The 14,774-nt window shown below is 46.8% G+C and overlaps 3 protein-coding genes across 3 annotated transcripts; 1 reads left to right on the top strand and 2 right to left on the bottom strand.

The window, feature by feature from the left end:
- Positions 1-162: 162 nt before the first annotated feature.
- crybb1l1 (crystallin, beta B1, like 1) lies at positions 163-1,505 on the bottom strand. Its single transcript, XM_075481477.1, has 5 exons — positions 1,413-1,505; positions 1,183-1,301; positions 962-1,094; positions 717-859; positions 163-634 (listed from the first exon to the last, which is right to left on the bottom strand). The coding sequence occupies exons 1-5, from the start codon at positions 1,503-1,505 to the stop codon at positions 463-465; spliced, it is 660 nt and encodes a 219-aa protein (XP_075337592.1). The 3' UTR covers positions 163-462.
- A 1,786-nt stretch (positions 1,506-3,291) lies between these two features.
- Positions 3,292-4,539, top strand: LOC142397781 (beta-crystallin A1-like). Its single transcript, XM_075481478.1, has 5 exons — positions 3,292-3,366; positions 3,497-3,615; positions 3,881-4,022; positions 4,111-4,253; positions 4,392-4,539. Exons 1-5 carry the CDS (start codon positions 3,292-3,294, stop codon positions 4,537-4,539), a joined length of 627 nt encoding a protein of 208 aa, XP_075337593.1.
- Positions 4,540-5,985: 1,446 nt separating this feature from the next.
- On the bottom strand, positions 5,986-11,032 carry LOC142397157 (uncharacterized). The gene is made up of 4 exons (XM_075480501.1): positions 10,241-11,032; positions 8,513-9,478; positions 7,782-7,916; positions 5,986-7,426 (listed from the first exon to the last, which is right to left on the bottom strand). The coding sequence occupies exons 1-4, from the start codon at positions 11,030-11,032 to the stop codon at positions 6,677-6,679; spliced, it is 2,643 nt and encodes an 880-aa protein (XP_075336616.1). The 3' UTR covers positions 5,986-6,676.
- Positions 11,033-14,774: the final 3,742 nt, after the last annotated feature.

A 14,774-nucleotide genomic window follows, 5' to 3' on the forward strand; every position in this document is an offset into this window, starting at 1 on the left:
GATTCTGTACAGCAGAGAGGGTGTGCAATGCACAGGGGCAAGAAGGCAAGAAGGGCAGGGGGGCAGGGGGGCTCTGGGGACTCCGTTTCCCATGGTGCATCAAACCCTGAGCCGAGAATTGTGTGTGTAAAACAGCTCTTTGGTGTACCAGAGGACTGCGGAAGGGAAATGAGGGACTAAAATAAAATAAAAAAGGAGAAAAGGGGGAAAGCAAAGCTCAGCCCATAGGGGAGAAAGAGAAAAGTAGAGACAGAGAGGGATGGAGGGTGGTTCGATGGTTTCCCTTCCACAAAGGTGTTGACTCGGAGGCAGAAATAGATCCTCGCCTGTCCCCTCACTGTGTTAGATCATAGACCCTCTGAAGGTACTCAGTTAAAGGCCTCAGGCATCTCTCCCCCTTTCCCTCTTCCTCCGCCCCTCACCCTCACTTCCGCTCTTTCTCTTTCTCTCCTTCCCTGAGCCTCACTTGGTGGCCATGGTGTAGCAGCCCATCTGGTGCCACTGCATGTCACGGATACGCCTCACAGACTGGAACTGAGGGTAGCGGGCGCCATACTCGTTGAAGTGCCTGTAGTCACCCTTCTCCAGCAGGTACTGGCTGCCACGGTATCCAGGGAACTGGTATCCCACAAAGCTGGGAGCAAAAGAGGAAACGTGTCAGTACAGAGATGGTTTTATGAGTCTTTTGAATCTCCTCTTTGGTGCTTGAAACTCACGTTCCACAGCTGACGCTGATGCTGCCCACTCTGTCGGTGAAGCCGTAGGAGTACATGCTGGGGACGTCGTCGTCCATGATCTCCATCTTGCGGCCCTTGAACTCTCCCACCTCGTACAGGCAGATCTTGTGCTTCTCAGGGTCCTAGAGGACCGAAAAACAAGGAGAACCCCCCCCCCAGTTGAAGAAGAGTCGAAAGCTAAACATAAATGACAACTTTGAATATGAACGGAATGAAGTTTTTACCATCTTGACGGGCCTGAAAGACAGCAGGTAGTCGTTCCTCTGGCAGTTGCTCCAGGAGTCCCAGCGGGGATACTCTCCCTTCTCCAGGATGTACATCTCACCGCAGAAGTTCATCTGCTCAAAGCCCACGAAGCTGCCAAGGAAGACGAGAGTTATGAAGCACCAACGCAAAGCCGGCCATTTGACATGCAGTGAAAAAGAGCATATGCCTTCAGACTTACGGTCCACACTCAACACGCAGGGAGCGGACGCGGTCCATGCCCATATCACACACATTCATGCACTCGTTGCAGATCTCAATCATGTGACCCTGGAAGTTCTCCTGGTCGAACACGTACATCTAGTGGGAAAAACAAGCAAAACAAGTCAGGAATGATCCAGCGTATAATAACTGTGCCATGCTATGATAAATCCCAGAGTGTCCCCTGTAATCTGCATCCAAGTAACCCACCTTGTAGGACATCATTCCCATCTCAGACTTCTTGCCTTGAGTAGCCTTCCCATCAGTCTGGGAAGAGGTCTTGGACTTATCTCCACTGGACATGATTACTGAGTGGACAAGTAATGAGACAGGTTGTGTTCATGTGACAATTTTAGCCAAATTCTTCTGACATGATATCAATGATTTAAAAATGCTGAACCGAACTGGCTCTTCACCTGCAGGTGTACAGAGCACCTTACCTGTCTGTGTGTGCGATGCCTGCGCCGAGACTCACTCAGAGTGTGTGCGGCTCGGAGTGTGCCCCTGGCTTTTATACGCTGGCGCTCACAGGAGAGGGATTACGGGGAGAGAATCAAACCTGCTGAGGTCAGAGGCAGGAGACAAAAGAAACCCCACATCATCAGAGGGGGACGGGTAGAGGGGATGGGCGGAGGCAGAGGACGACTGACAGAGGCAACAGAACAGAATGACCAATTAAAAGTAGTTAATGTCACCTAAAACATTTAACTTCCATATTTCAAATTTCAAATATTCCCCCATCTCTATTTCCAACCATCCCCATTTACAACATATGCAACCCTTATTATGGCCGCGACTGAACAGCCTCAAACAGGCAGGCCTTAAAACAATATCAAGAGTGAGATGTGTCTCTGTGGTGTTTTTATGCAGATCTTTGTCGTCAAGCTTTCATTCAGGCCTGATACATGAGCACAAAGTGAACAGGTTCAGAAGTGCCAAACTTTGTCATGCCTGTGATCCCCAGACATGGTGCTATGAGCCACATCTTCCAATGATACTGTGAATGACAAAAAGGAGAGCTGATTTATAATAGCTGAGTTTATATATGTTTATATATGAGTTTATATAACTGTAAAATGGAAATGTTGATGCCATTTGAGGGGAGGCTTGTGTTTTATTTGTCTCTAATGAGCGAAAATCCAAATCTAATTTCTCTTTGTCAACCCACTGATACTCTACTTATGGCACTCATTCAGCTGAATCATACACCTGCACAGGTGTACCTGCACCCTTACAGGCGCGGGCCCCGCACCTTGCGGTGACAGATAGCTCTTTTTACGGCAAAAGAAGAGGAAAATGTCGCTTTCACCGTCTCTGTAACATTTCTATACATTAGTTTTGACCCACCCAGATATCTCCTTCTGCGTGCCTCTCTGCTACGCCGTTAATCCCCACATTCTCCACCCCGATCCCGACCCTTTGTGCCGGGGCACGCGCTGGACTGCTGACCGCGGCCCGAACATACCGGAGCGCCTTTGTTTCCCAGCCTCAGCAGCACTATAGGATCTGCTGAGCTGGTCGCTGCAGCTGGACAACAGCATCCAGCGGCCACGCAGGGGCGCCGGGAACGCGCACGGCTATTCGTGCTGCGTTAAATGGGCAGTTTACACGGGCAGAGCTGGGTGCGCGGGTGCGCGTTGATAAGCGCGCCCCCCTCGACAGTCGGTATAAAACTGAAGCGCCAGGTTCTCCCAAAGCTCTACGCGAGGCAGGCGGTAGGCGCGTATCACTCTCGAGCTCTTCCAATAAAGTGACAATCTAGGTAAGGCTGCATCTCTGCTTTCAACTCAGCTCAGATGGCTTTCACACAGAGACTGAAATCCAAAAGCACTTTCTGACACCTGTATGACACTTTTGTCGCTATCAGGCACAACTTTGTAAACTGTTTCTGCCAGACCCCCTCCACATGATCTAGCTTTTTCCTGTAAGTGGAAAGTGAGCACCATCATGTTTTTCACCAAAAACTAGTAGTCTAAAGCTAACTGGTGGAATCAGGAGCCTTTCCTCTCTGATACTGTTTCTCCCAAACGTTTTGGCCCTTTTCTTCATGTTGTCTCCTCTGTCTTCATTTGCCACCTCAGGAGTCAAAATGTACAGAACTACAAGGTCCCCAATGATGACACCACTGGTCAACTCAGGAATGGGCATGGCTCCTTTCTTCAAGGTAAACATGCATTCATTTGTTCATAAAATACATCATTTTCCAATTTTTTTCCTTTTCTTTGTGGTGATCTGTGCATCTCTGCTAAATGTAAAGGAAGGCAGAACATTTAACACTTGCTTTGTCTCCTCAGGTGACCGTGTTCGAGCAGGAGCATTTCCAGGGAAAGTTTATGGAGTTCACCTCTGAGTGCTGCAACATTCAGGAGTGCGGACTGGACAACATCCGCTCCATCAGGGTGGAGAGCGGAGCGTAAGTCTCACAAGATTTCTCTCTAGTAACGAGACGCATATAAGACACATTCATTGGGCACAAATATCGCCGCTAAATGGATCCATCCTGAATAATACAAAGCCGCACCTCAACATTAAAATCCTATCATTTGTGGTGTGCACGCATGCTCTCCTTCTGTAGCTCAAACGTAGAGAAGTTTACCCTAAGTTACAGCAGTAATCTTCAAACACGCAACAAAGGATGCATCATGTGAACGGGCTTCTTTGTGCTTCTCTCTGTGAAGCTGGGTGGGTTTCGAGCACCACGACTTCCAGGGCCAGCAGTTCATCCTGGAGAGAGGAGAGTACCCCCACTGGGACGCTTACAGCGGTTCCCTCTCCTACCATGTGGAGCGTCTCATGTCTCTGCGCCCCATCTACTGCGCCGTGAGTACATCCACCCACCCACCTTCTACACTGTGCCGCTCATAGACAACACACTGAGACATAAACCCCGCCTCTGTGTCCCGCTCAGTCCCACCAGAGCAGCCGCATGATCATCTTCGAGAGGGAGAACTTCATGGGCCGCAACTCGGAGATCTGTGACGACTACCCATCTCTGCAGGCCATGGGCTGGATGATGCCTGAGGTTGGCTCCATGCACGTGCAGTGTGGCGCGTAAGTTTTACAACTTTTACACGAGAAAGCTGCCAACTTTCTCCAAATCTTCGGTCAATTAAACACCATGTGTGTCAATCTGCTGTTTGCCTCACAGCAGCTTCTAGAATAACCCCAACTCTTCTCGTTTCCCTGCAGCTTTGTGTGCTACCAGTACCCTGGCTACAGAGGCCAGCAGTACATCATGGAGTGTGAGAGACACAGTGGAGACTACCAGCACTGGAGGAACTGGGGCTCTCACTGTCAGACCCCCCAGATCCAGTCCATCAGGCGCATCCAGCACTGAGAGGACGACAGACTGCGGGCACGGCCCACGGACAGCAGCTCCCCTCTATCCCTGCTCCCCCTACCCACAACCCCCTTCTCTCCTTCTCTCTCCCTCTCTTCAATCCTCTCCTTCCTCTTGACTTGAGCCGCAACAGCCGCCCCAACCTGACTACACAACTACTGATTTACAGCCGCTGCCAGATGTGATGAGACTATATCGCACTGTTAAAAGCACAGGGAAACACGCACAGACACACATACACCCACGCTGACACGCTGTGTCTTTTTATTTGGTTTAGAGGTCCCTACGCCCTGACACACACAGACACACACCTGCGCTGTACTCTCACCTGACCGTGGCGATGAGTCGAGGAAATCAAACAGAGGGGGATGAAGCTCCAACACGGCTCCGTGTCCAGGGAATCCTCCCCAGCTGCGCTCTTTCTCCTCAGTGCCGCAGACGGTGCTGCGGTGCAGCTCAGATGCGTTGTGTAGTTGTGTGCAGGAGGTTTATTCACAGGTTGATAACTAATAAACTCATTTTCACTTCACGTATTCTTGTTTTTTTGTTTCTAAGTTTGTGCATGAACGGTTTGTTTAAAAAAGCATGAATTAAGCGGGTTGTCCACTTCTTTCCTTCTCCTTCTGAAAGCCTATAAAGCTCAAGTTTCTTGTGTTTAGATACCTTTCAAAGACGACAGTTAAACCGTTACTATTTCTAGAATTTACTTTACTTTAAGAGGGGTTGAACTAATGAAGAAAGGACGGGACACAAGAGAAGCAGCGGGAGTGAGCAGATGCGACTAGATGATGATTATCTGTAAAAAAAAAGCTTTAGGGAAAAGGATGCAAACAAGCTCATATTTTGTTTTGACCACAAGCAGCTTAAGCAAGGCCTATATAAATGCAAATAACAAAGGTCAAATCAGCACAGGAGGAATGTCACGATTTGCTAAAACTGACATTCTCAATCCTCACTTCTGTCGGGGTTTTTCCAGTCACCTCATAAACTCATTCTGTTTGATTAAATAAAGGAATTCCAGCTTTTGTTTGAGTCTGCGAAGCAGAAAGGTTTCAGTTCACATTTCTTTATTCAGATTTCCCCAACAGTAATGGCAGCTGTCTGTCCCCCAATCAAGGGACTGGGGGACGGAAGACCATATGCACTGTACAGATTGAGGCAAATTTGGGATTCAATTGATTTGACTTGACTTTGTGAGGTCGACAGCAGTCAACATGAGCCGTTAGTCGTGTGAAGAAGAAAGAAAAACTAAGCTGAAATGCTGGTGGTGTACATGAGAAGAGGAGCCGCGACAAAAGAACTATTCGTGCACTGTGGAAAACTTCTTCAGCACAAGGAAAACAGAGAAATCTTTATTTGCGAAATCAGATAGAAAAGTGGCCCGGGGAACACTGCCAAACACAGTAAAACAAGGAAGACAAACATTTCCCTGGAACATGTACAAACTTCAGCGGAACACAGGCTGACATCAATGGTTATACTTACAACTAATACAGTCATCGTATGAGCAACTAATAAAACATTCCTGATCTCTTTGAATACTCCAAAACCTGATCACACCCCCACTCAACTTTGGGGGCATTAAAACTCCAAACATTCTGGCTCACAGTTAAAACAAACTTCAAACATATCTGCTTAACAGTCACAAATGAGCAGTTCTAACATCCTAACTCTTCACATAAAATCATTACCTAAATACCTGAGATGAATAAACTATGAACAATCCCTGCAGTGAGGTGTGTCTACTCAGCTGAAGAGCTGAAACCAAACATCTGCGCGCACACGTCCACTTGTTTTGGTGCTGATTAAACTCACTGTGTGCCTTAACGCTCGGTGAAAAACGTCCAAAACAAACCGCCAGCACACTGTGGCTCTTCTCCCGAGCATTAGACGGATGGGAGTGGAAAACGTAAAACCCCTCGAGTCGTCGAAAGCAAAGCAAACGACCGAAAAAAAAAAAGGCAATTGATGGCATCCCCGTGTAGAGGTTTGTGCCGACCGTTATCCTTATTGTGACTTGTTCAACCTGCCCTGTGACTCAGCTAAATGAGACTGATCCTGACATCTTTTCTTGGTAGTTGGAGGAGTCCCACAAACTGAGGAGAAGTGAAAAAAGAACAGAACAGGGCAGGTGCTAATGTGAGAGAAGCTCAGTCTGGCATTTTCTACTAACAAGCTCACCTTGACTCAAAGTATAGAAGATTGCTGATGAAGCGCAGTCGGCCTTCTCTCCGACAACATCAATATCCTCGTCTCCTTCCTCTTCCTCCCCTCCTGAGAACTCTGTCCAGCTGATGATCACCGGATCGGGGACCGGACTCGAAGCTCCGATCACATCGACGTCGTCGTCCTTGTCTTCTTCCCATTTACCTGTACACTCCAGGCTGAGCTGTTCGGCAGGTGAAACAGAGCATTTCCAATCATTTAGGTGGGAAAGAGTCTGAGCCTCAGGGCCTTCGTGGTCCTCCACGTCAATGATGTCATCAGCACCGCTCTCCGTCTCGTCGTCTGTCAGACTTCCTTTGAGTATAATCTCACTCAGCGCGGCTTCTCCTTTTTGTTCGGCTCCTCGTGTATACTCTCTTAAACTGGTCGGCGAAACAGTCTCTATATCGATCTGTACATCGACCACCTCCTCTAGCTCCACGGTCGCTGGTGCGGGTACCAATTCTGCAGATTCAGGAGCTGGAGCGGACGTTTCACGGCTTGGCTCGGCCGTTTGGGCTAAACAAATCCTTTTGGTCACAGTAGCGTCAACGCTGGGTTGCTCGTGAGATTCTGCTCCCCTCTCCGGTCCCCTTATTTTCCTGGGCCTGCCTCGCTTCCGACCAGTCGGAACGTACGGGTCAGGTGGCCGTTTGTGTGGGAGAATGGGCAGACTCTCCTGCAAGACAAATCACTCACAAATCACTCAAAGCTCAATGGTGCCTTGAGCCAAATGCTGGCAGCATTGTGCAGCTACGTTTACAATTACACTGCTAACTTTCACCTCAGTGTGTTAGCATGGTGATCAACAGAAAACACTAAATATAACGGATCACCATCAACCTTTCAGATATAAGAGAGATCGCATTTGAAGATGAATGTGGCGCAAGGTTAAATGAATCCGATCTGGGTAAAACTCAATGACAAAGGCCAAAGTTATTCTGCTCATTTGAGCCTCAGTTCCAGTGTGGTGTCTCTCCTTAAGTTGTATTACAAACCAGCTCTTTGCTCATACCATCTAAGCTAATACAAACCATGATAAATTCTCCTTTGAACCTGCTCCTGATCGGGTAGGTCTTTGTGCTCACAAAAGCTTCCTGTTTCTTGCCAGAAATGCCGCCATTGGACGATATCCCCGATGGCAGACCCGTCGTTGCTTTTGCAGGACTCTGAAAAAGGCAAACAATCAGAGGGTGCTTAGCCGAGTGCTTAGCCATCACGATCCCAATGCCATCCTGATTGAATGCATGTAAAAAAAACACAAAAAAAACTGACGCAGTGATGAGAGAATCGGTTTAAACCAACATTTAATTGTACAAAACTATATTTTCTACAGACAAATATGCTAAATGTTTTCAGTGACAGGTCTGCACTACGGCTACACCAGTTTTTTCAATAGACACGTTGACATTAAGTTGTTGACGTTAGCGAGTTCTTCCCAATAAAAAGACATCACTCTGATGGCAGTTGATAAACAAAACAAAACAGTTGATAGATCGTGTAATGCAAAGCATGACAAAGAAGTGAGCAGCTAGAATCCAATATATCAGACAAGAAGGGAACAATGTTGTTTTAATGTGAATAAAATATGGGTGCATAATATTCGAAAGCCGCTCTGCACTCTGTTTTCATTCGTAATTCACAAAGCATCCCAACACTGTCGGAACTGCCGCCTTTGCTCCACTTTATGAGCTATTTTGCTCACCTGATGACAGCAGAAAACAACAGAATCATGGGCAGAAAGGGTTTAGAGAAGTTTTTTCACCTGGTCTTGCAGACTTTGACAGCTGTGTTCCTGCAGTGTGACCGTGGCCGACAGCATGCTCTTCCTGTCCAGATTCACCAGCGGAGTCAGTAGCTGCTTGCTTCTCTGGTCGGGAACTCTCCTGTTGTTTGATGACGACCGTTTCCTCCTTTTCGCCCTCTTTTTCTCTAATGAGAACGGATACGCTCTGGGTCTTCTCTTGTTCGATCTTCTGGCTTTCTCCTGTGTGTACTCTGTTTCTTCGGAAGATGTGGCACGCTGGGCCGGGGCTTTGTGGGACTGGGACTGGCTCTGTGGCAATCCAGAGCCACCTCTGTGCTGTTCAGATGTTTGGGAGAGACCGGCTCGGTGCGGAGTATGTTTCGACTGCAGATCAGTCGTGTGAGGGGCTCTACTTTTAGTCTTTGTTCTTTTAGAGCGGTTTGTGACAGTGTAAGCCTGGCTGACCTTAGAGGAACTCTCACCCCCCATCTCATTTTCCTCCCTGGCACTACAGTCTTCAACATGCTGCTCAAATGACTGAAGGAAGTGGTCCAGCATCTCGTTCAGCTCGCCCTCACGCGGCTGCTGCAGAACCGGCGCCTCAGTGACGGCACTATGCTCCTGCTGTTTGTTTAGGACTACAGTACTGCCGCCTGTTGGTGGAGAACACTGTAAATGTGTGGCACCGTCGCTGTTTGTTAAGATATCGAGCCCCATCATGACCTCCTCCAGAAGACGGTCAATGCGCTCAGGATGGTCCTCCTGGGGGGGAGGGGCCGCAGGAGGGAGGGGGTTGGTGTGGAGGAGGGCTGGGGGTAGGTGGGAGGCAGCGGGTGACAGCAGGCTGTGAGAAGGAGACGGCTGGAGGGTCGGGCTGGAGGAAGAGAAAATATGAATATTGTGGAACTGTCTGAGTGGGCCAGAGAAGGGAACTGGCGCCGAGTTGTCCGAGCCCTTTTGAGTCCTGCTAACAGGCAGACTGTCCTGTAATCAGAGAGAGAAGCACACTGATTACGATACTAAAGAAAAAAGCAGCACTCTCATGGAATTTAAAAAAACGCTCATTACACGCTGACACTTCAGTGATAATCAGAAGCTTAACGTAACACAGCAGAGACCCAAAATTTCCTCCAACAAGGGATCCGTTACAGGAAAACAAACCTCTGAGATTCTCCTGGAGGGTTAAGCCACAGTTATAGAACTGCTGTCATTTTATATTGTCAAAACTATCCCCGTCATTAAGCTTCGCTGTATAGGTCTGACAATGAATGAATGAATAAATGAGTGAAAGACGGAATCAACTGTAAATAAATGCAACCCATCGCACCAGTCTTTTTAATCTGTAACAACTGAATTCATTCGAGTAACTAACTACAGCCAGGTGGAGCGGAGCAGAGGGGCAGCAGCTTTGGAGTTTATTGATTCATTGAGTTTGAACGAGGACAGAAATCAAATCTGAAATCTGTTTTTGTGTATGATGTGACGTGCTGAGACTTGTTCATATGAAAATTAGAAAATGTCTTTGCTCGTCTGACTGCAGACGCCCTAGTCCTTTCTGCCGAACTGCAGAGGAAAAGCAGAGACTCACAGGAGATCCATCTTAGGGACAATCGTTAAACTGTGCAATATTCTTCTAAAGACATTAAGATTTTTTTTTAAAAGGATCATTTTGCAGGTTTGGAAGCTGGAATCATTTCTGCTGGTAATTCTGGCACATTTAACATCGCTTATGACACACTAACTCACCTGGCTCAAGTGCAGCGTGTTTTTCCGTTCACATTGAGCGTTACCTCCTCTTCCCCCAGTGCACAGCAACAAATCCCCGCTCTGGCTGACCTCCCACTCTTTGCCCCGTCCTCTCCTCCTCTGATATGTCCTGGTTGGTTTCAGGACCTCTCTGCTCTTCAGGAACAACTTCCTGCCAACGGCTCCTCCTCCCTGACCCGTCCTTGGTGTCCTCATCTCCCACCTATGCAGGAACAGCTTCTGCAGCTTGCTCACCCCCACCTCCTGCACATCAACCTTCTGAGTGAACCCTCCGCGCCCCCTCCCTCCTGTTCTTCCTCGTGGTTTCCTGTCTCTCTGCTCTTCTGTCCCGGATCTCCTGCCACCTCTTACCCCTGCCCTTTGCCTCGTCCCTGCCCTCCTCCTCCTCCGGGTGCCGTCTGTGTTTTCCGGGTTCAGGAAGTAGCTGATGAATCCTGGGATGTTATCCTGAAACTGCTCCAAGCGCTCTTCCTCCCACTCCTCAGCTGCTGTGACGTCTCTGCCTGCTCCTTGCGAACCAGCCAAGCAGCTCTGATGGTTAGCAGCAAACGAGGGGTTGTGGTTGGAAAGATGAGAGGGGGGAGGATGGACAATTGTGAACGGAGGCGCCACCACGTCAACAGATGTGCTTCCAGCTGCTGTGGATTCTTGCAAAGGGGCTGAGGCAGCAGGTAAAGGTTGTGGTGTTTGATTTTCATTTGGTTGGTAAATGAGTGTTACGGGGACAAACTGATGGCAATCTGTCTGTCGTATACTCTGGAAGGCATCCATATCGACTGTTTCATAGAAGGCCGCTGGGTGAGCAGGGGCGGCTGTGTTTACGTGCAGCTCCTCCGTTTGAGTCCACATGTCTTTCCCCACGTCTGACAATGTCTCTTTCCAGAGAAAAGTGCTCCCATCCCTCTGGTGTGTTCTCCACCTGCCCTGTCTCCCCTCAGTCTCCTCCATTCTCTCAGGCTCCGTTTGCACTCCTATCTCTGTGTGCTGCCCCACCCCTCCCCCCCCTCCTCCTCCTCCTCCTCCTCCTCCTCCTCCTCCTCCTCCTCCTCCTCCTCCCACCCCTGTGGTTTTACTTTTCATCACCTCCACCAGCCCATTGATGCCCAGTTTGGCTGCAGCAGAAATGGCCTCTTGCTTCTCGCTTTCCCCCTCTCCCACCATCTCTCCGGAGTAAAGAAGTCTGACCATGTGGAGCAGCGTGCAGGCGCCCAGAGCCCGGAACTCCAGCAGACGGCTCTGTCCTGCAGGGGGAGCCGGATTGGAGGACAGAGCCGAGGACATGTGGGGGCTGATGGCTGACAGAATACAACTGTGTGCGGGCACTGATACGTCTGCGGGACAGGTGTAAAGGGTGTAAACAATGAAACAGGGGCTTCCACAACATTGTAACAGCAGTTTGTAACATGTCAGGATGTGAAAACATGTCACACTTTACACACTGTCAACATAAATGCCTCCGATACTTAATGTATAGTAATAATTAAGAGCTACATTTCTTAGGCAGCAATCGCTGAGTAATTTCACCATTTCGTGAGTGTTTATACCTCCTGCTTTGAGCAGAGTGTCACAGAACTGGCTGCACCGTTGCTGTCTCTGCAGCTCAGTGAGGAGAAGGGCTTCAAAGCCCGGTTTTTGGTAGCACCACATTTCTCCATCCACCTCGAAAGAGGAGCAGAGAGACAGAGAGAGAAGCTGAATTACCTGAGCTGATCAGTAGGGTTTTACACGTGTTTTTTTTTTCCTGCCAGGCTGCAGCATTATAGCTTCAAGCAACATTTATTCATCCTTAAACTAAAAAGTAAATGAATTCCCTTTCATGAGTGACTGGCATGCTATGACTGCACCGCTGAGATGCTCTACACTTACCTATGAAAAGAAATTATGCAGTAAGAGGACTTATTTACACAAATCTTTTATCTTTATAAATCATTTAAGTGTCGTTTCCATTTTGGCTTCAGTGGCTTATGTGTTTGCAAATTCATTTCAGCAATAACAAACCAACCCATTCACAGATATGAAACAGTTGATCTGACCATTAGGCTACAAATCAACTAACAGAACACGTTCGATTGTGATTTCTATCACATTTAAAACTCTCATTAAGATTTCCCATATTCTCTTAAACCAACTGAATTGAAAAACTTTAGTGTGGGTAAACTACGTACATTTAAACAATGCTCTGAGACTTCTCTGAGATAAAAGCACACCTGCAGGTTAGCATCACATTGACTACTAGCTAACCTCTGGGCCGAATACAATTACAGAATTAGCAGGTCTAAGATTGCCATGACAAACCAAATGTTAGTTAACATGTCACGAACGACTCAACAACTCGTTTAACGACGCTTTCACGAGCTTGCTTAAAACCTACTCTCCCCGCTGGCTAATTAGGTTGCAGTCGCACGCGGGCAGGTGTCGGACACCGCCTCCACTCACCATCGGCGAGTCCCAAAGCGCTCTATTTATCCGTTCCCACGTCAAAAGAAAAAATAAAAACCGGTACGTTTTAGAACTGAGTGAGTTTTTTCATAGCAATCTGAGGGGCAGCATTTTGTTTTGCTCTTCTTTGGTTTTTCCTGTCCGATTCAGTGAGGTCAACCTCAGGTCAGCGTGGTGGGAGCGGCGCAGTGTAGGTTTCCGCTTTGCCACCAGGGGGCGGCAGAAACGCCACAGAGGCACCACCGGCGTGTCCCGGCTGTCCGCCACAGTTTGTGATCTTTTAGAGGGCTGAGATCCGAGGTGCAATGATATTCTAGAAAACACATGTCTGTTGTCAAAAGACACTCTTACAGTCGAGTTACGCTCAATTTATCATCTCAATAATCAACCTTTGATATCCTGTCATTGAATTCTATGAATGGAGGAATGAGAAGGGTGTTATTTTTCATCCTCCCGAAGACAGTGATTTTTGCACAAGTGTAAAAATATATTGTTGAAGGGATGATTATCACATTAGTGATGATAATGAACACACCAAAGTGTCTTTGTGTTAGACTGTAGAGATGGTGAAAACCAGTGGTGAAACTATTAAAGAAAGCCAGTGCTTTCCAGCATCTTAACCGGTTTTATATTTTGGTGCTTGTCTATGGAAGTTTTTTCTGTGCCATCAGAGTTTGAATACGAATTTCTAATATTGAATTTTTACAGCATCAAAATCAGACTTTGAATTTGAAAAACCAACAATGTAAAAAAAAAAATCAGTGTAAAAAAATTCAACATCTAAAAAAAAATTCAATGGAAAAAGAACCAGACTCGACATCCGGGTAAACAGGGAGAAGCAATTGATCCCTGTCTCAATTCATCCAACGGCAGCCAATAAAGTTACGCTCCATTGGACAGATCAGCTCAATAGGTATTAGTAATATCTACAGAGATCATTCTGCTCTCATCTCATTTGTTTGGGTGTCACTTATTTTCTTTTTGTGATGTTAATGCCAAAATATAGCAAATTCTAAAAGCTTCTCAAATGTTTTAAGAGCAACACAAAACAGGAATTTGGCACTAAAACAACAGTAGTATTGTTGCAATGTCCAATAGATATTAGTAATATATATTACTCAACTTTACTAACACAAATGGCAAATAAAGTAAACTCACTCACCGAAGCACCATCACCCACTGGTGGACATGGCTGATCTGTCCAATGGAGCGTAACTTGATTGGCTGCTGTTGGATGAATTGAGACAGGGATCGATTGCTTCTCCCTGTTTGAGTCTGGTTCTTTTTCCACTGAATTTTTTTAAGTTGAATTTTTTTCCACTGAATTTTTGTTTTTAGAAATTGTTTTTTGTTTTTTTTTACACTGTTGGTTTTTCAAATTCAAAGTCTGATTTTGATGCTGTAAAATTTCAACATTAGAAATTCGTATTAAAACTCTGATGGCACAGAAAAACTTCCATACTTGTCTACTCTCGAGGGCTGGTGAATGGTTACATTACATACACTGCGTCACAGTGCAGCAAATAATTGCTTCTCACTGGAAACGTGATGAGAGGCAGGCTTTTAAAATTCACACAATGCTCACATGCACACATGTATACACTGAGAGAAGCAAGGACATAAGAAAAGTTTATATGAGACCTTAACAGTCTGAGATAGAAAAGGTTCAGCTGGTATCCTCCAAAGTTAAATACTTAAAAGTACAGTGTTTGCTTGTTGAGCCATCGTGAAGTTGAGTTAGCAACACAAAACAGGAATTTGGCACTAAAACAACAGTAGTATTGTTGCAATGTCCAACATAGAACACCTAAGAAGAGTGGTAATATCATCTGTGACGGACAGAAATAGACACAATAAGAAAGTTCATAGTGATCCAGTCTTACATGTTATTTTGCCCAAACCCACAATTCCACCAGCCAGTAGGATAAGGTTCTTATGCCGGAATGCACTGTTTTCCCTTTTCTAAACATAACATAACTTCTAAACCCATTTCAATCTCACCATCTTGTCCACAGGATCTTAAGCTAACTGCAGACAGGCAGCGCAGTTACTTTTGGAGATCAGTGTCTTTCAC

Source organism: Odontesthes bonariensis, chromosome 13 (assembly GCF_027942865.1).
Source record: "Odontesthes bonariensis isolate fOdoBon6 chromosome 13, fOdoBon6.hap1, whole genome shotgun sequence".
In the NCBI taxonomy this organism is placed as follows: Eukaryota; Metazoa; Chordata; class Actinopteri; order Atheriniformes; family Atherinopsidae; genus Odontesthes; species Odontesthes bonariensis.